Consider the following 23,981-nt stretch of genomic DNA (forward strand, 5'->3'; position numbering starts at 1 on the left):
TGATGTTGGGAAAGATGGAGGGCACAAGGAGAAGGGGATGACAGAGGACAAGATGGTTGGACAGTGTTCTCAAAGCTACCAGCATGAGTTTGACCAAACTGCGGGAGGCATTGGAAGACAGGAGTGCCTGGCGTGCTCTGGTCCAGGGGGTCACGAAGAGTCGGACACGACTAAACAACTAAACAACAACAACAAGGTGCTACTGGAAGGATTTTTTAATTATTATTTTGTTTCGACTATGGCAGACCAGCATGGCTACCTACCTGGAACTAGGACATGGGACCAGTTTGCCTGCGAGATCACCTCACCCCATATATGTCTGCTTAGCCGCCACATTCTGTGCAGCTGGCATTATTACAGGGCTATATAATACCTGTTCTTCACTTGTAAGAAACTGGTCATTTAGTGTGGCAGCGCCTGCACTTTGGAACTCCTTGCCTATTGAGATCAGGCGGGCACCTTCACTGTATTCTTTTGGGTGCCTGCTGAAAACATTCTTGTTTAGACAAGCCTGCCCAGGCATGTAGAATGGTGGTGTATGTTTCAATCTGCTTTTATTTATTTATTTTGAAGGCTGTAAATAGCTGTTTTGGAAATGCAAAGGATCTCGCAAGGAATCACTACCGTTTAAAACTGCCGGTACGAAGCAGCAACCCCATCAAAGAAAAGGAAAGGAGTATCCAGCCTCTGCTCGATTCTTTCCCTCATTATCCAACTTCCTCTACGCTAATCTCTCACAAGCAAACTTGAAAGCCTTGTTATCGCCTCATTCGTTTGCCAGACAAAGGAGACCAATCACCCGGGCACCTTACCAGATGGCATCATTGCTCCAGTTCTGGGGGAAAAGCCCCGCAGCTCTGCTCCCCTGCATTCCCCCATCCACTACCCCACTGGCTGACATAAAAACACTGCAAGGACCACCTACCCACAACTGCCAAGGAGGGCGGGCAGGGCCAGTAGTCCGTCTCAATCTTGGCCGGCTGGTTGGGGTCGGGCGGCTGGGCAGCCGGGAACTTGGAGGATTCGATGATCAGGTCTTCAATCAGGTGCTTGCTCTGCGGGGTTGGCGTCACCGACTGCTCTGCAAGGTGCAAAGGGGGGGGCAGGTGACTCTGAGCCTCTGCTATGTGTAGCCCCACCTTCACCCGCCCCAGAGGGCACCAGGGAGCGCCACCTACCTCTCTGCTTGTAGATGGGGGGCTTCTTGTAGATGTTCATCTCTGCCGTGTTGGTATCTGGGGAAGGAACAGGGAAGTGCTCACGGGACGCAGTAACTGGTTTGGGGCCGCTTCTCAGGGAGACCCCCGAGGTGGTTTTCCGGCCTGCTGCCGCCCATATTTCTCCTTTTAAAGGTAAAGGGACCCCTGACCATTAGGTCCAGTCGTGGCCGACTCTGGGGTTGTGGCGCTCATCTCGCTTTATTGGCCAAGGGAGCCAGCACACAGCTTCCGGGTCATGTGGCCAGCATGACTAAGCTGCTTCTGGCGAACCAGAACAGCGCACGGAAACGCCGTTTACCTTCCCGCCGGAGCGGTACCTATTTATCTACTGGCACCGGTGTGCTTTCGAACTGCTAGGTTGGCAGGAGCAGAGACCAAGCAATGGGAGCTCACCCCATCGCAGGGATTTGAACCGCCGACCTTCTGATCAGCAAGTCCTAGGCTCTGTGGTTCGAATCCCCGCAACGGGGTGAGCTCCCGTTGTTCGGTCCTAGCTCCTGCCAACCTAGCAGTTCAAAAGCACGTCAAAGTGCAAGTAGATAAATAGGTACTGCTCCGGCGGGAAGGTAAACGGCGTTTCCGTGCGCTGCTCTGGTTCTCCAGAAGTGGCTTAGTCATGCTGACCACATGACCCGGAAGCTGTACACCAGCTCCCTCGGCCAGTAAAGCGAGATGAGCGCCGCAACCCCAGAGTCGGCCACGACTGGACCTAATGGTCAGGGGTCCCTTTACCTTACCTTTACCTTGGTTTACGAACTTAATCCGTTCCGGAAGTCCGTTCTTAAACCAAAGCATTCTTAAACCAAGGCATGCTTTCCCATAGCAGCGGGAGACTCAATTTACAAATGGAACACACTCAACAGGAAGCAAAACATGTTCTTATTCCAAGGAATAGTTCACAAACCAAAATGCCTACTTCTGGGTTTGCAGCGTTCTTAATCCAAGTAGTTCAAAAACTAAGCTGTTCTTAAACCAAGCTACCAGTGTATTTTTATTTTCTTCATCATCTTTTATATCCTGCCTTTTCCCCAGACTGGGACTCAAGGTGGTTTACACAAATTACAACACCACCAATTAAATCAGTTAAGAAACATATAAAAAGTAATTGAACTCTAATAGAATTAAAGCAATTTTAAAAACCCGTCTATTAAAATACAAATAATAAAAGAGCACAGCACTTATTAAAAGCCCTTTCCTTAAAAAACAACAGTCTGTTCCCAAAGGCCTGTTGGAATAAGAAGGTCTCTGCCTGCTGGCAGAAGGACCAAAGGAGGGGGCCCGCCTGGCTTCTCCAGGGAGGGAGTTGTAAAGTCTGGGAGCAGCCACCGAGAAGGCCCTGTCCTGCGTCCCCCCACCAAGTAGGCCTGTGAGGGTGGTGGAACTAGGAGAATGACCTCCTCTCAAGATCTCAAAACCTGGGCAGGTTCTTATAAGGGAATATGCTCCTTCAGAGAGCCTGGGCCTAAGTCATATAGGGCTTTATAGGCCACGACCAGCACTTTCAACTGTGCTCAGGAACAGATGGGCAGCTAGCGGAGCTGTTCTAACAAGGGGGTCAATATTCTGTCCACAGCTGTCAACTTTTCCCTTTTCTTGCGAGGAATCCTATTTGGAATAAGGGAATTTCCCTTTAAAAAAGGGGAAAGTTGACAGCTGTGATTCTGTCTGGCTGAAGCTCTTTGAGCCAGCTGACGTTTCTGAGCCCTTTCCAAAGGCAGCCCCATGTAGCGTATGACGGCTGCATTGCAGGGGGCTGGACTAGATGACCTTTGGGGGTCCCCTCCAACTCTCTACAGTTCTATGACTGAGACCCCCCGGAGAGGCTGCAGCTGTTGGAGGGCAGGGAAGGGTCTAGGGGAGCAGTCTAAGGCGTGGGTGGGGGTGTCAGGGAAAGTCTGAAGGCGCCTTTGGCAAGGGGTGGGGGACCCTACCAGGGCGGTGGAAATGGTGGACTCCGCTGCGGCTGCTGCTGCTGGTTCGGCGGCTGCCCGGCTGGGAGGCATTGCCTGGAGACTTGCTCTCCTCCATCCAGTCGCGAGTGACCTGTGGGCAGAGCAAAGGAGGTCAGAGGAGGCCAGCAGTCTGGTTTCAGGGCCGGCCCAAGACATTTTGCCGCCTGAGGCAAAACGGGAGAAAATAAGAGGCAGGTGGCAACAGTGGCTCTGTTCTTCCCTGGTGGCAGCTGCGACCTACAAGCACAGGGGGCGGCGGATGGCAGGTTCCTGGGGTCCCCAGATCTGCAGCTCCCCCCAGCTGTCTCCAGCCTGCAGCCTGAGGCAGCTGCCTCATCGGCAGTAACGGGTGGGCCGGCCCCGGGCTGAATTGCCACACAGCCCTTTCCCTCCCGTTGCAGAAGACCAGCCTGCACCCTGCTTTCCACCAAGAGACTGTCAGCGGCCGAGGAGCTGTGCCAGCCTGTCGTTTGGCAAGGAGTCCTGCAAAGGGGCTTGCCTCTTGGCCAGAGGGCTTCTGGAGCTGACAGGCCCCGGTGCGCTGAGCTCAATTGCTGCCCGTGCAGATGCAGGAACACATCGCTCTCCCCGCCACCCTGTCGCACTGACAGCCTTGCTCATCTCTTCCCCACACCCTCCCTCCCCCTGGCCTCTTCTCTGCTCTTGGTAACCCATCTTGGAAACCCATCTCCAAGGCAACCCCGAGAAACACTTACTTCTGGAGAAGGAGGAGGAGAGAGGGATTTGGGCGAGAGGGAGCGCTGCAGAAGGGAGTCAAGAGAGAGAGAGAGAGAGAACTTCACTTGAGGCCGCTCACATCTGAGTCATCTATTACGTCTAAAAGGCTCTCTTACAGAAGATGGAACAAGCTTGTTTTCTGCCTCTCCGGAGAGGAGGACCCGAAATGATAGATTCAAATTCCAGGAAAGGAGATTCTGGCTAAAGCATCGGAAGAACTTTCTGAGGGTAAGAGCCATTTGACAATGGAAGGGACTCCCTTGGAATCTCCTTCATTGGAGGTTTATAACAGAGCTTGAGCCATGTATGATCTAGTTGAGATTCCAGCATTTCAGGGCGTGAGCCTTAGGGTCCCTTCCACCCTAGTTTTCTATGATTCTGTGTCTATACTGCAAGCCACAGTGGGGCTCGTGGAACACAAAAACCTCACAGTATTAATTAGCCAGCCATTACAGAACTGGCCTTACTGTTTCCTTAAAAAAAAAAAAAAATTATTAGTTTTTTTCAACGTATCATTTCCAACGTTCATAAAACATAATTTCTTATCTTATACAATATTTTTGACTTCCGTCAACTCCTCTAATGATTTTCCGTTTTTATCACTTATTCTGCATTTCTTAATTTCTCTATTACTTTTAATTATCATTAACTAATAATTCTCCAGGGATGCGGGTGGCGCTGTGGGTTAAACCACAGAGCCTAGGACTTGCCGATCAGAAGGTCGGCGGTTCGAATCCCCACGACTGGGTGAGCTCCCGTTGCTCGGTCCCTGCTCCTGCCAACCTAGCAGTTCGAAAGCATGTCAAAGTGCAAGTAGATAAATAGGTACCGCTCTGGCGGGAAGGTGAACGGCATTTCCGTGCACTGCTCTGGTTCGCCAGAAGCGGCTTAGTCATGCTGGCCACATGACCCAGAAGCTGTACGCTGGCTCCCTCGGCCAATAAAGCGAGATGAGCGCCACAACCCCAGAGTCGGCCACGACTGGACCTAATGGTCAGGGGCCCCTTTACCTTTACCTGTAATAATTCTCCTCACAGTCTTTCTTGCAATATTTCAAATAATCCTCCTTACAGAACTTCTTGCAATCCTACTAGCGTAATCTGTTCATTACAATTACCTTTCAAATAGTTCGTATATTTACTCCAGTTTCTAAGAATCTCTGGTCCCGCAAGTTTCGAATCCTTCCTGTTAATTTATCTAACTCAGCATAGTCCATCAGCTTCATCCTCCATTCCTCTTTCGTCGGGCCTTGCTGTTTCCTAACAACTCCTACAGAATCACAACCTCAAAATAGCTTTTGCTACGGTACTCTGGGCAAAGCAAAGGACCCACCCACCCCAGGCCCGAAAAGGGGGGTTGGGCTGGCCCACCTCTCGGCTCCTTGGCCTCTCCACGTGGTCCAGGAGGGAGTAGGTAAAGTGGGGCTCATAGATCATCAAGTCGGGGCGCTCTATGTCCAGGATCGCCTTGTCTTTGGGGATTGCTGCCAAGTCCTTGTAGACTTCATTGTCCATTTTTGCCTGGGAAGGAAGACAGAAGCATCAGCGTTCCAGGTCTTGATTCAGGAGGTATTCAAATAAACACACTCACTTACAAAACCAAACCTAAAACTATATTACATTGCACAACATATTAATTTGTCAATGGATCTGGATATTCGAGCCGACTTAAAAGCTACAAACTTTTGAGCCTGGTTGTCTACATTAAATATCATGGGGTAGAAACACAGCTAGACCAAAGCAAACAATCTCTTTTTGTTAACAAATGGGTTGAAAATATGATATGGCAGCCATCTTCAAATATCTCAAAGGCTGTCACATGGAAGATGGAGCAAGTTTGAAACAACCTTTCTCCCTCCTCTATGTGACATCAAATATATAAAAGGATGTCATATAGAGGAGGGAGAAAGGTTGTTTTCTGCTGCTCCAGAGAAGCGGACACGGAGCAATGGATCCAAACTACAAGAAAGAAGATTCCACCTAAACATTAGGAAGAACTTCCTGACAGTAAGAGCTGTTTGACAGTGGAATTTGCTGCCCAGGAGTGTGGTGGAGTCTCCTACTTTGGAGGTCTTTAAGCAGAGGCTTGACAACCATCTGTCAGGAGTGCTCTGATGGTGTTTCCTGCTTGGCAGGGGGTTGGACTCGATGGCCCTTGGGGTCTCTTCCAACTCTATGATTCTATGATTCTATGTTTTCTCCTGCTCTGGAGGGTAGGACTTGAACCAATGGCTTCAAATCACACGAAAGGCGATTCTGACTAAACATCAGGAAGGACTTTCTGTTCAGAGCTGCTTAACAATGGAATGGATTCCCTCCTCTGCACACCTTCCAGCTTCTCAATATCCTTCTTAAACTGTGGTACCCAGAACTGGACACAGTACTCCAGGTGTGGTCTAACCCAAGCAAAATAAAGCAGGATTATTACTCCCTTGATCTGGAGACTGGACCTCTGCTGAATAGAATTAGCTTTGCTTGCTGCTGCATCACACTGTTGGGTGATGGAGAAATGCTATTGGGTGATCTCTCCATCTTCTCCACACAGAGGACCTAATACTTGCTGGTTCATCCTGAGCTTTGGCCCACCTGACCTTTCTCCCTGCAGCTGTTTTTTTTTTATATATAAAATTTTTTTATTGGTTTTTCACAATTTTTATAAAGACAAACATTACACATCACAAACAAACAAACACATAAACAAACATGTATAATTTCAAAATCTTTTTTCTTAAACCCTATTTCAGCGACTTCCCCATACCTCCCCTTTCTGCATCCCAGGTTCCAAATTAATTTCAGCAAATCCTACCCCTTAACTTTATCAAATTTTCCTTAATCTTTTCTTTTACTTAATCTTTTACCGCTGTACTCCCCTTTTTCCCTAAAACCTCAACATTTTAGCATTCTTTGATTTTACAATATTTCTTAAGATAATTTTTGAATTTCTTCCAATCTTCATCCGCCGTCTCATTCCCCTGGTCACGGATTCTGCCAGTCATTTCCGCCAGTCCCATATAGTCTTTCTCCCTGCAGCTGTTGGCTACTCATGTATACTCTTCCTTCCTTCATAATTTCCCCTTTCTCCCCTTTCTTATTCATGCCCTTCTTAAATCTCAGCTCATCTGTAACCAGCCACACTGGTTTCCCTGCTCCAGCCACCCCACAAGTTTCTGTGGGATGTAATCCACTGAGAGCAGTCAAGTACAACATTCCTTGGATTGCTAGAGAAGACATGCGAGGGAATGTTTGGTCCAGCCAGTCAAAACTTCCTGTTTCTCCTGGCTGGAGCATCCTTCCTTTTGCATGTGATAGAAGGTAGGCGTGACCTAACCTGTCCAGGTAACAAAAGGATGAGTCACGCAGCACACCTCTCTCTCCCCCCCCCTTCTTCGTCTGACCAGCTTTTAGCTAGGACTGCTCTGCTAGCTTCTCAGCTAGCAGAAGCACTGGGATTATTCCCCCATATGGGGTAGACCACATGTACATATTTGTAACTAAGTCTGCCTTCAGGGATCCAACTGTGAACTGATGTGAGTAAATTTCTTTTACTGACTTTGAATAAGATTGCCGTGTCTTTATTCTTTTAAGAGGGATTCAAGGGAACTTACCAGGAATATACAATTCAATCTGAGACAGACTGAATTGTATAAAATAGTGAGAGGCTTACACAAGCCTGCAACCAGCTATCTGCTGTGCATGTAAAAGGGGAATGTAAACTCTGCTAAGTAAAGGAACTTGCTAGCGCAAATTAGGAAGGATATTAATAAACAATAGTTTCCACCCCAGTGTGGGTCTCAGCTTTGGCCAGGTAGGGTGTACCTGCCTTACCTGCTGCCGATGGCATGGTTTTGACTTTTTCTGGTTCTGCTCCTGCTGTAGTCTTGCATTCCTGCTATGGTGCTAAGCTTTTTAGTGTTTCGAATGAAGCCCCAGAAAGATGCTTGATGGAGAATCATAGGAGAGTTGGAAGGGACCCTGAGAATCATCTAAAACTAACCCCCTGCAATGCAGGAATATGCAGCTGCCCCTTACGGGGATGGAACCTGCAACCTTGGCATTGTCAGCACCACGCTCTAATCAGCTGAGAGATCCATGCATGGAGGTGAGGTATCGTTTAAGAGCAAAGAGTCCATTTGCATGGTACTACTCACCACAATGCTGGAGGGTGACCCAGGGACGCTGGAGCCCCGGGAAGAGCAGAGGCTCCCTGGGGATGTCAGCTGGTGCTGGAGAGAGGAGAAAAGACACGAGTCAGAGGGGATGTGAAAAGCAAAGAACTCCTTTCTCATCTCTTAACAGCAGCAGCCCAGGGTTGTATTGCGGAATCCTGGAAGGCCTTTGATCTTAATAATTTGGATTGCTGGTGTTCAAGGATTTGGCAAACCACCCTTCTTTAAAAAAAAAAAAAAATTAAAAAAAATTATTGACTGTTTTCACATAATAAATGATTCCAGCAAATAATCTTCATTATATTTTCCCCCATTTTCTCCCTCCCTCCCCCCTACGACTTCCCTTAGCTCCTCTCTCTGATTTTTAAACACATATTATTCTCTGCATGTTATAAAAATGTAAAGATCCTCAAGTTATCCATCTATTATATCAGCAACAATAAGTTTGTGTATGTTTATTCGGCAAACCGCCCTTCTTGAAAAGATATCCCCTAAGCCAATGGTGTCCAAACTTTTTCCAAGAGGGCCAGATTTAATGAAGTGAAGGGCCGTGAAAGCCGACCAAAGTTGTTGACCTTTTCTTTTAGCATTGAAGTTGGTGTAGTGGTTAAGAGCGGTAGTCACGTAATCTGGGAAACCGGGTTCGTGTCCTCGCTCCTCCACATGCAGCTGCTGGGTGACCTTGGGCCAGTCACACTTCTGTGAAGTCTCTCAGCCCCACTCACCTCACAGAGTGTTTGTTGTGGGGGAGGAAGGGAAAGGAGAATGTTAGCCGCTTTGAGACTCCTGAAGGGGAGTGAAAGGCGGGATATCAAATCCAAACTCTTCTTCTTCTTCTTCTTGTTGAGATTTTTTTTTTATTTCACCCCAGGGGCCGGATTAAACCTACCGGTGGGCCGGATTAACCCCCGAAACGGACTTTGGAAATGCTTGTCCTAAACTAAACGTACCTAAAGGGCCAAGCTCAAATAACCTTTTTAAATATACAGTCTATATATGACATGATGTTATTTCTTACACAGCGCCAGCAATACATACAAGTGTCTGGCTCACTTAAGACAAAAAAGGACCTTTGTTCTAAGGAATGGTGGAACTCACAGGTGGAGAAGGCTTATATTTTTAACAAACCTTTGCTATTTCTAAAGGGAACCTTTGTATGAGTTAATACTTTATTATCCCTTTGGAGCTGTCCTTCCAGACTGTGGTGCTTTACAGTTTAAATATGTGATTCTTTGTTTTTCCTTTCTCTTTCTTATGTTTGTAGGGCTGTCGTTTTCTTGGCTAGCAAATCAATATTTTTTTTAAAAAAAATCGGGGACCCGACTAAGATGGGGAGGAGGCGCTTCCACTAAGGGGGCAATACTAGAGCAGGCATTATGAACCTGATACCATGTAGGAGATTGGGGGGGCGGGGGCGGAAGTGTTTTATGTTGAGGGATGGGGAAAAAGAATCAGGCGTCTTGCCTGTGGAGGCAGATGGAGATTGACAGCTGTCACCTTATCCAGGGCAGCAGCCAGTCAACAGCCACCAGGTGGTGCTGCTTCCCTAAAGGCCAGAATGTGTGGCCAAAAATTAGAACAGCTGCATTTGCAAGAGCTTTATGGCCATTCGAGAAGCTTCTTCCTCCCATTTAAATGTCACTACACACACACAGACAGACAGACAGACAGACAGAGCGCTAGTGCATGAGAACAACACCTCTGGCCATGTATTTGTCTCCACTGAAATCCCACTGCAATCCATTGCAATTGCGGCTACCAGCAAATCCATCTGCCTGCCTCTTTCCTAGCGGCCCCATCACCAGCCCTGAGGCGTGGGAGGAGGAAGAGGAGAAGGGGAACCCCAGTTGTGGCTCATGGGGTGCCTTTTAGCCCCCCAGATATGGCTGATTAAAGGCGGCTGCTGCCCCAGTGCCAAAAGGGGAGGGACTCTTTGCTTTGGGGACTCTATGTAGGGGTTGCCTTCTTCCTCTTTTCCACTTGTATTTATGGAAAAGCAGGGTGGGAGGTTTCTATTGTGGAGGCTTGTGGGCAACGATTCACGTTCCCTCCCCGGGTAACGGCAGAAGGTATTGACTTCCCCACAAGTTGCTCAGAAATTCTAATTTTTGTCCTCACTGCTGTTGAGTTTTGTTCCGGTTTTGATGGAACTGTTAATCTACTGATCAATCTGTGCTTGTACAGCGGTACCTCAGGTTACATACGCTTCAGGTTACAGACTCCGCTAACCCAGAAATAGTACCTCAGGTTAAGAACTTTGCTTCAGGATGAGAACAGAAATTGTGCTCCGGTTGCGCGGCGGCAGCAGGAGGCCCCATTAGCTAAAGTGGCGCTTCAGGTTAAGAACAGTTTCAGGTAAAGAACGGACCTCCGGAACGAATTAAGTACTTAACCCGAGGTACCACTGTATATTGTTTTCCTGCATATTTGTATTGTTATTTCATTTAATTTCTCTAGGTTGTGGGGTTGAAATATTCAGCGAAGATCATTTTCTTCGCCGTTCCAGACTTTGGACTCCCATGAAACTTCCAAGGTCGGGGGGGGGGGGCTAATTTCACTGATGGGGTGTTTAAAAATAGGTCAGTTCGGCTGCAGAAGCACCAGCACAGGGGGACATCATCACAACACACAAAGCAACAGGCCAAGCGCAATCTGTTCGGCTTCTCTCCAACTTCCAACAACAGAGACCAGGGTGGGGGCAGCAAAGGAAATTCCTGTGATGTAAAATGAAGGGGAAAGAGGAAGAAGAAGGGAAGGGGTGTCTGTTATCAGAGGCCAAAAGGAGAATTTTGCAAGGGGAGGAAAGGTTAAAAATTTGTGTGTGTGTAAATTCATGCCAAATGTGCAGAACTCTATGGAAAAAATGCCGCGTGTCAGGCTAAAAGGGAACTTCTGGTAAAACATTTCTGTTCCAGACACTGAAGAGACCTGTCAGGAGTAAGCATGGACCAATGGTACCAAATAGTATGAGAAACAGCCCTACTAGAAAAATTAACCAATAAACTGAAACTGACAGGGGGACAAATAGAAGAAGACGCCTTCTTTGTCACATACACAGCCCAACAAGACAACGACAAAAAGCCACCAACAGCATACAAATCAATATGGCTAACCTGATCCAAAACACCCACCCACCCCACTCACACATGAAAACAAAGACCACCACAGTCAACCACAAATGAACAACCACACCCTAGGCCAACCCCAACCTCTCTCACCACCAAAGGAACACAAGTGAACAGCAAAGAACCTGCACAAGCAACGTTGACACAAAACCCCACACATATAGTAAGTAAAATAGAAACATCGCCACCCGACCCCCCCCCCATCTCTCCACCTCTTTCCCCCTTTTCTTCCTAATGTCTCAACAAATGAAACTGATTTGTAAAAATGTTACATGGGGGGGGAAATACGAGAGAGATTGCAAACACTTTTGTAAATCAAGAAAATATTTAATAATAATAATAAAATATGTCAAAATAAAAAAATTCCTTCCAGTAGCACCTTAAAGACCAACTAAGTTAGTTCTTGGTATGAGCTTTCGTGTGCATGCACACTTCTTCAGATACACTGAAACAGAAGTTGCCAGATCCTTCTATATAGTGAGAAGGTGGGGAGGGGTATTACTCAGAAGGGTGGTGGGAATGGGTGATTGGCGGATAGCTGAGATGAGCCTGTTGACGACTCTTAACGACTGCAATAGGCTCATCTCAGCTATCTGCCAATCACCCATTCCCACCACCCTTCTGAGTAATACCCCTCCCCACCTTCTCACTATATAGAAGGATCTGGCAACTTCTGTTTCAGTGTATCTGAAGAAGTGTGCATGCACACGAAAGCTCATACCAAGAACTAACTTAGTTGGTCTTTAAGGTGCTACTGGAAGGAATTTTTTTATTTTGACTATGACAGACCAACACGGCTACCTATCTGTAATAAAATATGTAGTAAAACGTTTCTTTTCCGTGACACAAAAGGAAGTCCTTCATGCAGTGCATGGTTAAACTATGGAACTCCCTGCCACTAGAGGCAGTGATGGCCACCAGTCTAGAGGGCTTTAAAAGAGGATTAGACAAATTCATGGAGGAGAGCGCTATCGATGGCTACTAGCCAGGATGACTGCTCTGTATCCACAGCTGGAGGCAGTAATGCTTCTGAAGACCAGTGGCTTGAAACTACAAGAGAAGCCAACACTCTTTTGCTTCCATCCTGCTTGCAAGGTTTCTCACGGGCGTCTGGTCAGCCAGTATGAGAACAGGATGCTGGACTAAACTTGGCCTGATCCAGCACGTTACATGGCAGAAGATTGAATGCAATCGCAGCTCCACCTTCCTGCATGGCTGCCAATAGATTAAAGGCTTGCATATGAGTTCATTAGGTAAAGGTAAAGGGACCCCTGACCATTAGGTCCAGTTGTGACCGACTCTGGGGTTGCGGCGCTCATCTCGCTTTATTGGCCGAGGGAGCCGGCGTACAGCTTCCGGGTCATGTGGCCAGCATGACTAAGCCGCTTCTGGTGAATCAGAGCAGCGCACAGAAATGCCGTTTACCTTCCCACCAGCGTGGTACCTATTTATCTACTTGCACTTCATGCTTTCGAACTGCTAGGTTGGCAGGAGCAGGGACCGAGCAACGGGAGCTCACCCCGTCGCGGGGATTCGAACCGCCGACCTTCTGATCGGCAAGTTTTAGGCTCTGTGGTTTAACCCACAGCGCCACCCGCGTCCCTATAAGTGCATTATTATTTTTAATTTTAAAAAATCCGTTTTTGTCTTCCGTACATGCACAGCAGCAGTTGCAGGAAAGAAAGTCAATGCCATTCAACGAGGCCAAACGGAAATTTGCATTGGCCATGCAGGCAGCGTATTGAAGAGCTGTTTCCAGCAAGGATTTCCTTCCAGCAGGCACAGTAAACTCTGGCTTTCTCACAAATATACATTTGTATTCCCTCCTGCCAATCAGACGGGTTGCTGTGTGTCCCCAAAGCGCTCTTTTCTGGGCAGAGCTGCTGAATTCCAGCCCCCTTGCAAATGTGCCACCAAAGGGGACTGGAGACTGACTGATAAGATTCTTGGCTATCCAGTCGGGGACAGAAACAGAAAACCTTTCTTAGAACCGGCCACACATCACAAAGCCGAGAGTGAGCCGGCTGCCAAGTTTCACTGCCTGGATGTTAAAAAGCAGGGTGGGGAGGGGCACACTGGAAAGCCAGCCTGCGAGATGGGGCAGTCTTTTTAAAATGTTTCAAGTGAATACCTCGTCTGGCCTACCTATATTACAATATAATCCTACAAAAAGAATTGCAGAATAGATTGCTCTCTTTGGATCCAAGATATCTGGCGATGCTTCGTAGCAGTCAAATTACAAAACAAAATACAGTGGTACTTCGGGTTACATATGCTTCAGGTTACAGACTTCCCTAACCCAGAAATAGTACCTCGGGTTAAGAACTTTACCTCAGGATGAGAACAGAAATCGTGTGGCGGCAGTGGGGGGCCCCATTAGCTAAAGTGGTGCTTCAGGTTAAGAACAGTTTCAGGTTAGGAATGGACCTCCGGAATGAATTAAGTACTGAACCTGAGGTACCACTGTAAAACCTTCCACATCTGACATTTGATCAGTGACTTCCATTTCAATACAGCCTCGATAATTTATTTCCCTCCTTCAGCAGCGAGGCCAAGACTCGCTGCCCGCGGTAGCAAGGGGTTGGACTAGATGTCCCTCAGAGTCCCTTCCAACTATTCTATGCATCGCCCCCAAAAAGAGGACATCCATTTATTGTAGGCTAATTTGTAAGTGTAAGTGCAAAACTATAAATAAGTACTATGGCTGAGAGAAAACTGAAGGGGCATCGCCTCACCGTAGTGGAAAAGACTGTGACCATGTGGCCTTTTCTAACTAAACATCAGGAATAACTTTCTGACTGTAAGAGCCATTTGACAGTGGAACGGACTCCCTTGGAGGTTTTTAAAACAGAGGTTGGGAGGGGAGGGCATCTGCCAAAGATTATTTAGTGCCAGATTTACATATAAGCTAAACAAGCTATAGCTTAGGGCCCCTCTCTCTTGGGCCCCCTCCAAAAAATTAAAGGAAAAACAACAACTGGATGTACATTTCCAAAATGTAAGATCAAAAAGAAATAAAATAATACATGCATACAGCAACAGTGTTTTGTGTTGTGTAGGTTCCTATGATGTAAGTCATGGGCCCCACCTGCTAGCCTGCTCCCTAAAATATCATTGGTTTGCTCCTTTCTATATATAGGGTACCTACATACTGCATGGAAGTGTTGCATGGCAACATGTGCAAATGGCTTTAGATACCTATTAGGTCCATAAATTACCATATAGCATATATTCAACTCAAAAAACAGTGACAATTTGTTGTTGACAAAGGTCAGCTGGAGATTTAAAGGGCCCTGTTACCTTCAGTAGCTTAGGGCCTCATCAAACCTAAATCCAGCCCTGGTGGTGATTCCTGCATTGCAGAGAGTAGGAATAAATGAACCTTGGTCATTTTATAATTCCATCTGCCGTCCAAGTGCTGCTTACTATGAATGAGGAACTTCACACTGCTGCCACCCCCTCCACAAACACATACAGCTTCTCTCCCTTCTTTGGGTCATCTTCAAACTGAGTTTTTACCTGACAGTCCTTCAAACAGAGGACTGTTCTCTGTCCCAAAGTGCAACCCCTGTACTGCTGCCTCACATCATTCTGCAGTCAGATTTTATTCCAATATGACAAACAGATAATTGCCTTTCCTTCCCCGAAGAGAGCTTGTGTCACAACTGCATGTCCCCACAGATGCTGGAGCCTGTTCCCTAACAATATAAGCCACGCCTCCCACCTCCCAACCCTAAAGCAGGTGTTTTTTTATTACCCCTGAGGGTTTGTGATTATTATCATCATTGCAAGTATTAATCTTGCGGCAGTTATCAAACTTCCTCCGAGATCTGTGCACATTCTCCTTACAGCATCCTCAATGTAACCTAACAGAACCCCTGCTGGACCACTACAAAATCATGGAGTATAGAGGGAGGCTTTTTTGCAATGCTTGGCTGATTTATAAAAATATATCTGCAGTGATACCAACCTCTTCGACATCTCCAAGTTTCTGCAGAATTTTTCCTTTTCCCCCTAGTCTGTCACAGAGGATAGAAGGCTTGGCAAGTGTCCCTGCTGGACTGAGCTTTTCAGTGTCCACAGAATGATGGAAAGGTGGAACTGGAAGGGATCCCAAAAGTGATCTAGTCCAACCCCCTGCGATGCAGGAATGAAGTTGACATCTATTGTAATCCTGTCAGCCGGTGCCTGAATGAGCCAACCTGACCCCATTTCTAAAGGGACAGAGTTGCCTTTGCTTCACACCAGACAGGGAATGTGTTTCAGTGCTGGCTCTGTATGTCCTACCGCCTTAAATCGTGAACCGGTGCCCCTACCCAAATGTCCTGGCTAAGCTTCCTATGAATATACAGCCAAAACTGGAGTTAGTAGCCAGCCTGACTCCATGCTTTGTTTTCTGCCACTCACTTGCTGATTATCTCAGCCATGGCAAACATTTCAAGGTAGAACTTTATTTTTCTCTTTTCCCTTACTCCACTGCAATTCTACAGCCTTTTGTGTTTGTCAATAATCCTATCTCCTTGATCACAGAAACCTGATCTGGGAGTATTTTAGGTGACCTTTTCTTCACGTTTTCATCTTTTTAGCCAAGCTAACCACAGAGCCTAGGGCTTGCCGATCAGAAGGTTGGCGGTTCGAATCCCCAAGACAGGGTGAGCTCCCGTTGCTCGGTCCCAGCTCCTGCCCACCTAGCAGTTCGAAAGAACGTCAAAGTGCAAGTAGATAAATAGATACCACTCTGGCGGGAAGGTAAACGGCGTTTCCGTACGCTGCTCTGGTTTGCCAGAAGTGGCTTAGTCATGCTGGCCACATGACCCAGAAAAACTGTCTGTGGACAAACGCCGGCTCCCTCGGTCTACAGAGCGAGATGTGCGCGTAACCCCAGAGTCATCATAGAATCATAGAGTTGGAGTAGACCACAAGGGCCATCGTCATCCATGACTGGACCTAACGGTCAGGGGTACCTTAACCTTTACCGAGAGAGCACACGGCAGTCTTTGCCAGCTGTGTTGGTTGGGGCTGATGGGAGCTGCCATTCACAACATCTGGAGGGCACCAGGTTGGGGAAGGATGGAGCGAGCTTAACCTCAAGGGGTGTGTTGGGTGGCTGGAGACTGGGGCGCTCCATGCATCAGCCATCTCCCGCCTTTAATGCACCCTCCTGCGTGTGAATTCTGGAGTGAATTTAATCTCAGCAGAGACACTGGAGCCTCTGATCAAATTCAGTTCATCACGTGGAATCACAGACTTCTGGGATGTCACTAACATGCCACTTTTTTAAAAAAATCCCCTTCATCGACTTAATAAAATATCAACAGAGGGTGTTGGCTGTTTCTTCCAAAAATATTTCCAAATGGGTGTTGGAATCTGTTTTACTAGAACTGCTCCCCCATTTTGCATATTTCTGCTGAGCGGAACAGAAACCCACTGGTCATTCTGCAAATATTCTACAGCCACCTTTTGAAGGACATGAATCCTGCCAAGAGGGTTTTCAAATTTCACAGAGTCCGAAGGGACCTTGCAGGCCACGCCATTCAACCACCCTGCTCAACACAGGAAACAGAGAAGGAGGTTTAGCGCCATTTAATTAGATCCCTGGTCACATCACAGCCCTCCCTGTAGTGCTGTAAGTCAGCTTCTCATTTGCAGGTACTGAAAGAGCCTGATGGGTGGACTGATTATTACATTCAGTGAAGTTAAAGAGAAGATGAATACAGAGCAAGTACCCCTTTCCCCTCACTCAACCTTGCAGCCACGTTTCCCTCACAAAGGGACTTTAAAGCCCTAAATGGCCTCAGTCCAGTATACCTGAAGGAGCGTCTCCACCCCCATCGTTCAGCCGGCGTTCCACAGGGAGGGCGCCACTACCAAGAAGGCCCTCTGCCTGGTTCCATGTAACCTCACTTCTCGCAATGAGGGAACCGCCAGAAGGCCCTCGGTGCTGGATCTCAGGAACGATGGGGGGGGGAGACGCTCCTTCAGGTATACTGGACCGAGGCCGTTTAGGGCTTTCAAGGTCAGCAGCAACACTTTGAATTGTGCTCAGAAACGTACTGGGAGCCAATGCAGATCTCTCAGGACCGGTGTTATGTGGTTTCGGCGGCTGCTCCCAGTCACCAGTCTAGCTGCCGCATTCTGGATTAGTTGTAGTTTCTGGGTCACCTTCAAAGGTAGCCCCACGTAGAGCGCATTGCAGTAGTCCAAGCGGAAGATAACCAGAGCATGCACCACTCTGGCGAGACAAATCCCCTCCTCACCCCATAATGAGAGCCCCAGAGAACCCATGGAACCCGTTTGCCAGGGCAGGCCCAGACCAGACCAGCTCAGTTACCTTCTGTAGTTTCTCCATTCAGTCTCCTGCTTGAGGATCCAACTCATTCACCAAGTCCTGTCCAAGGAGAAGGAGGCAGGTTAAATTAGAAGGAGCAGATTCTCACAGGGCCAATTTCTCCAGAAGTGCCTTGCCCAACTGGGTGCCTTCTAGATGTTTTGAACCAACTCTTATCTTCCCCAGACAGCAGGGCCTTGATGCTATCAGCCCCACAGCATCGTGCGGGGCTGTTGGGAGTTGAAGTCCAAAACAGCCTGTCCTATAAGGTTCTTCTTGTCATCACTTTGGAACAGCCAAGGGGAGCAGTCTGCCTCCATCCCACCCCCCTCTGACTGACAGGACACCTCCTGGGAAATCACAGCCAAGCAGGCAGCAGCTGAAATCTCTCGGCCTCATTTTCCCATCGGTAAAATGGAACGGCAGTGACTTTCCCAAGTTATTCAGAATTATACTGGGAAAATGAACGGGATAAAAAGAGAACCGAATCCACTACTTTGAGCTTGTGGAGAAAAAGGCGGGATGGAAATGGAATAAATAAGTAACAAATGAATAAAAGGCTCCATGTGGATTAAAGGCGATGCAAAAGCTAGGAATGACATGCAGCAGCTCCTCTCTCTCTTTCTCTGTTAAAGCATCCTAAAAAGGGGTCACCATATAGCACATTTTGCATTACTGACCATAATGAGGATTTAAAGGGATGCTGTCTAGCTGAAGGCTCCAGATCATTTGTAAAGGCAAAGGTAAAGGGACCCCTGACCATGAGGTCCAGTCATGGCCGACTCTGGGGTTGCAGCGCTCATCTCGCTTTACTGGCCAAGGGAGCCGGCGTACAGCTTCCAGGTCATGTGGCCAGCATGACTAAGCCGCTTCTGGCAAACCAGAGCAGCGCACGGAAACGCCGTTTACCTTCCCACCAGAGCAGTACCTATTTATCTACTTGCACTTTGACGTGCTTTCAAACTGCTAGGTGGGCAGGAGCAGGGACCAAGCGACGGGAGCTCACTCCATTGCCAGGATTCGAACCGCCGACCTTCTGATAGGCAAGTCCTAGGCTCTGTGGTTTAACCCACAGTGCCACCCGCATCCCTCCAGATCATTTGACAATGGGGCAAAAAGCGAAGCTGGCTGGATACTCTGGCCGCATCCCGATTTCTCGTGGCCCTGTTCCCTCCCTCCCTCCCTCCCTAAATGAGCTTCATCTTTCCAGGCCCTTTGACTCCTTGCCAAATTGGAGGAAAGGCAACGATTCATGGCACAGAGAAAGTGGGTAGGGAAGAGGTTTCTTCCCTCTCTCCTAATGCTATAACTGGTGGGATAAAAACAAAGCATTTCTTCACACAGCAGTGACAGCACCAAGTTAAACTATGGAACTCCCTCCCACTGGAGGCAGTGGGGAGAAGACTATTGATGGCTACTAGCTAGGATGGCTATGCTCTGCCTCCACAGTTGAAGGCAGCGTTGCTGTTGTGAGTCACTTTGAAGATGATTCGGCTACAGAAAAGAGGCGTACGGATGACGGGTCAGTCAGGAAGGCCAAGGAAGGAACCAGACGGGCAACTCCCAACAGGACTTTTTCGCCTCCACAGTCCTGCCATGTCCAGGTCTCTATGGGCTTTGCCTTCCTGCCCTATTAGGGGGCTGAGATTGCCAAGCGTGGGCTGTGGGCGGCAGGTGAGGAGGGGGGCGGGATAGCAGAGTGAGGGGAAGTGAAGCTAATGGAAGATGAGGGGCAGCTGACAGGCACATGAAAGATTCATGGCTTGGTGGCAGGGGGCTGAGAAACCGCCTGGATGGTGGGGTGGGGGTGGGGAGGGTTGAGGCCGGCATGATCTCAGGATTGCAGAGGTGAAGCTAAGAGATTCACATGGAGGTTGCCCAAGAAAAGATGTCAGACTGTTTTTGTATGCAGCTAGAATTTTGTTGGCCAAAAATTGGAAACTACAAGGAGTACCAACAGTGGAAGAATGGCAGATGAAGATGATGGACTTTTCGGAGCTAGCCGACCTGACCGGAAGAGTCTGTGACCAGAAGGAGGAGGAGTACCAGGAGGAATGGAAGAAATTTTAAGACTATTTAACCAAATATGCTAAGATAATCTAAATAGAAATATTTGCAAGCACCATTGGCCTAGGATTTAAATATGTGATATTATAGAATACTATGTCTAATGTGAAAATGAAAAGATAGAAAGATATTAATTGCCTAAGTATATTTTATGTGAAAATAGTTTTGGAAAACTGTTACAATGATATACACTGAAACTCAGCTTGGGGGAGTCAAGGAAGTCACCCAACAATGTAAACAAAAGTGGAATTACTATATTTAAGATGTTTGTTTGTTTGTGTATTTGTGTTTGTTTATAAATATGGAAAATCAATAAAAGAATTTTTTTGGGGGGGGAAGATTCACATGGAGGGAGGCCGCAAAGAGCCAGCCTCTGTTAGAGATGGAGAAATAGGTGTGGGGACCACCTACCTGCTCACCTGGCTGTTCCCATCCCTCCTGGCTTGGCTGGGACTTGGATCAGCGGCTCCTTCTGCAAGGAGAGACAACAACAAAATATAAGACAAAAACCAAAAAATATAATCCAGAAACAATGGAAATGTCTAAATGATTATTTCTGCAAATATTGTAAGATAAGATGTTAGAAGTTACTTGAAAGTACCAAACAGGCCTAGGACTAGAATAAGAATGAATTCTAAAAGATGATGGACTAGATTATTAAGAAAAGAGAAGAGGAAGTAAACCTGAAGGAGTTAATTTTATGAGAAATATGATTTTGGAGAGCTGTTACAAAGCGATTCAATGAAATTCAGTTGGGGGAGGATTTGAGGAAGTCAGTTAACAATCAAAGTTAAATTGGGTATTCGAAGTAATACGTCTATTGTTTTTGTTTTATTTTTCTTTAGAATTGTAATGTATGTTTCTTTTTGTGTGTTATATACATTATGTTTGTGATAAATGTTGAAAATTAATTTGAAAAATTGGAAAAATAAATAAATGATTATTTATGTAGACAAGGATTAAATGTAAGGTATCGGTTGTGTTTAGAACAGATTTATGAAAGATTTAGAAAACTTATTGATTAGAATATTTGTGTGAGATGGTATGGGGAAGATACAGAATGACAGATACAATCTTGCTTAAAATGTACAGTATATAGGAAGTGCAGTGTAAGCGATGGAAGTCAACCAATGGAATTTTATTATTATTTTCATATTGAGATATTTGTACAATAAATTTGGAAGAAATTCTTCCAACTTCTTTTTCTTTTCTCTTTATTTCTTCTTCTTTTCTCTTTTGTTCCTTTTTTCATATATATGTGCTTATTTGAAATATATATATATATATATATATATATATATATATATATATATATATAATGTATGTATTTGCAATATTTTGCTTATATTTTGTAACAATTGTGTTAAATAAATTATTTATTTAAAACACACACACACACACACACACACACACACACACACCACAAATGGTTTAGCAGCTCCAAAGCCCAGGCCCAGGTGTTTGATTCATTCACCTGCTGAGAATGATGGAATGCCTGATGGGACACCATCTTCACAAATCCATCCGTGGAGACAGAATCATAGAACTGTAAAGGTGGAAGGGAACTCCCAGGGTCATCTAATCCAACCCCCCTGAAATGCAAGAATCACAGCAAAAGAACCCCTGGCAGATGGCCAGCCAAGCTCTGTTTAAAAACCTCCGAGGAAGGAGAGTCCACCACTTCCCAAGAGAGTCCGTTCCTCTGTTGAATAGCTCTCACTGTCAGAAAGTTCTTCCTAACTGAGCACGAATCAGAAGACCCAGAGCTGTCCCAGCAGGAAACTGTTAAGTTGTGGGTGAACAAATCAGGCGACACAGCGATTCTTCAAACAGCTCTTGTTTATTCACAGGCCAGAACAGAACTGAACGGAAGGGTTCAGCCAACCTGCTTATATAGAGCTCAACTACAAGGCAACAGTAACAACATTCTGTAACTATCCAATCACTGAACGTCACTTTCAATTCCTTATTTGCATATGTGGACCTGAGTCCCCTGCTGGCCCAGGGTGAGAACTTTAGTACATAACAGAAACCAATGCATCTGAGATCAACCCAAGCAGCAGCAGCACCACAAACAACTATTTACAATCTGAGTCCCTTTTTCCCAGCTGTGTTCAACTAACAGTCTCTTCCCCCCACCCATTTTCATGCGTGTTATTTGACTCTTATTCAATTTTAATGTTTTGGGTTTTTTAAAGAAAATCTTTATTATTTTTCACATAGACAAATATACATAACCTATAAAACAGAAAACGATACCAATGAGCAGAAACAACAAATGAAGAAAAGATAAAGGAACAAACATAAAAGAGCACAATATATTACACTTACATGACAAATTACAATACAGTGATACCTCGGGTTAAGTACTTAATTCGTTCCGGAGGTCCGTTCTTAACCTGAAACTGTTCTTATCCTGAAGCACCACTTTAGCTAATGGGGCCTCCCACCGCTGCCACCGCGCCGTCGAAGCACAATTTCTGTTCTTATCCTGAAGCAAAGTTCTTAACCTGAAGCACTATTTCTGGGTTAGCGGAGTCTGTAACCTGAAGTGTATGTAACCTGAGGTACCTTCCAATGGTTCTCATTACGCTGCTTGTGTTATTTGTATTCTTTGCACAGATTCTTATTATTTTAACGTTTTCATTCCACTTCCCCAACAACAAACACTGGGCTCAAAGCGGCTCACAACAGTCACAATAGGGGAGGGGAAACAAATGCTGTAAACACTGGAATATCAAACACATAAATAAAGCAAACCAGAACCATTAATTTACTGAGCAGTGAATGCATCTCAGTAAAATCACAGCAACCCGAAATTTCAGAAAGAGCTGCTGAGCCTGTGAAGACATGTGGGGGTCTCTCTCTTAGCTCAGTGGAGGGGAACTGGCTCCACTGGGTCTGGGTCTGCCAAAGAGGCCTGTCTCTGGGCTGGTGACCAGCAGCTGATCCATGCCCGCCTCTCGCGCCCGCCTGGCACTTGCCAGCCAAGGAAGAGGTAATGAGCCCTTTTGTCGCAAGCGGCAGCCCCCAGGGAAGGCTCCAGAGGAAGGCCCTGGCAACAGCCAGGCGGGCGGAGGCGCTCGGCTGACAAGCAGAGCAAGCCCTAATGAGCAGCCTGCTTTCTGGGAGGAGGAGGAGGCAGCAGTGCTGAGGTGGGTGGATGGTTCTTGCTCACCCTGGTGCTTGCTTGTTGCTAGCAGGGCTGAAGCTCAAGGGCAAAGCATCTGCCTTGCATGCGGAAAATCCCTGGTTCCATCCTGGCTGGGCTAGGAAAGATTCCCTGTCTGGAATTCCAGAGAGCAAATACTAAGCCAGCTAGGCCAAGGGTTTGGTTGGCGCTGTGGTGTAAACCACTGAGCCTTGGGCTTGCTGATCAGAAGGTCGGCGATTCGAATCCCCACAACGGGGTGAGCTCCCGTTGCTCAGTCCCTGCTCCTGCCAACCTAGCAGTTCGAAAGCACATCAAAGTGCAAGTAGATAAATAGGTACCGCTCTTGCGGGAAGGTAAACGGCATTTCCGTGCGCTGCTCTGGTTTGCCAGAAGCAGCTTAGTCATGCTGGCCACATGACCCAGAAGCTGTACGCCGGCTCCCTCGGCCAATAAATCGAGATGAGCGCCGCAACCCCAGAGTCATCCGTGACTGGACCTAATGGTCTGGGGTCCCTTTACCTTTTACCTGGGCCCCTAACTTTTTGCTTCAAAGTGAAAGGGAGGAAGAAGAGTAAAGAGCAGACACTTGGAAAGACCCATGAGGAAGATCATCTCGCAGGAAAAACAGAAGGAACATTTAGGAATCAATGACACAGAGCCTTTCTCAGGGTGCACTGTGCAAAGGAAACTCCATGATAGTTGAGATCCACACGGCAGACCCCAAAGAGAGAGTCCCAGGCCCAGAGGAAGTGGAATTTGGTTTTGTCCCTTCTCTCATAACAGCCAATAGTGACATATCCATAACAGCAAACAGCTACTTAAAGGAACAGAATGCAGCCGTTAGCCACAGATGAAACAAAGGGATTTCTGTATGGCTGCCTTAAGTACTCAAGAACATAAGAAAAGCCTCCTGGATCAGGCCAGCAGTTGAGGATTTGGGGCTCTAAAATTTCAGAGGCACCCTGGGCAAGGCTAAAATTCAGTGCCCCCCCTTTTGCGCTCTGTTCTACAGCATTGTTGTGCTGCCCCCTGCAGCGCATCGCAGCACTCGGTGCGGCCACATCGGCCGCACCACCCTAAAAGCACCCAGTGGCCCATCGAGCCCAGGATCCTGTTCTCACTGTGGCCAATCAGATGTCTGAGGGAAAGCCATGAGCAGGACCTTGGACTACTGCAATGCTCGCTACATGGAGCTACCTTTGAAGGTGACCCGGAAACTACAACTAATCCAG

The 23,981-nt window shown here is 46.9% G+C and overlaps 1 protein-coding gene across 6 annotated transcripts in view; it reads right to left on the minus strand.

Annotated features, from left to right (window-relative positions):
• Positions 1-23,981, minus strand: part of DMTN (dematin actin binding protein) — a 65,456-nt gene that overhangs the window by 16,601 nt on the left and 24,874 nt on the right. For 5 of the 6 annotated variants that reach the window (XM_083514332.1, XM_083514333.1, XM_083514330.1 and 2 more), the window contains exons 2-9: positions 20,007-20,067; positions 17,532-17,588; positions 8,058-8,132; positions 5,281-5,430; positions 3,889-3,933; positions 3,152-3,263; positions 1,179-1,235; positions 926-1,081 (exon numbers count right to left, since the gene is read on the minus strand). In XM_083514332.1, coding sequence (XP_083370458.1) covers positions 926-1,081; positions 1,179-1,235; positions 3,152-3,263; positions 3,889-3,933; positions 5,281-5,430; positions 8,058-8,132; positions 17,532-17,549 — 613 coding nt within the window. In that variant the 5' untranslated portion in view covers positions 17,550-17,588; positions 20,007-20,067. The remainder of the gene's footprint in view (positions 1-925; positions 1,082-1,178; positions 1,236-3,151; positions 3,264-3,888; positions 3,934-5,280; positions 5,431-8,057; positions 8,133-17,531; positions 17,589-20,006; positions 20,068-23,981) is intronic. The other variant, XM_083514334.1, reaches the window with a different exon arrangement.

Source organism: Podarcis liolepis (assembly GCF_965112155.1).
Source record: "Podarcis liolepis genome assembly, chromosome: 7".
Lineage (NCBI taxonomy): Eukaryota > Metazoa > Chordata > Lepidosauria > Squamata > Lacertidae > Podarcis > Podarcis liolepis.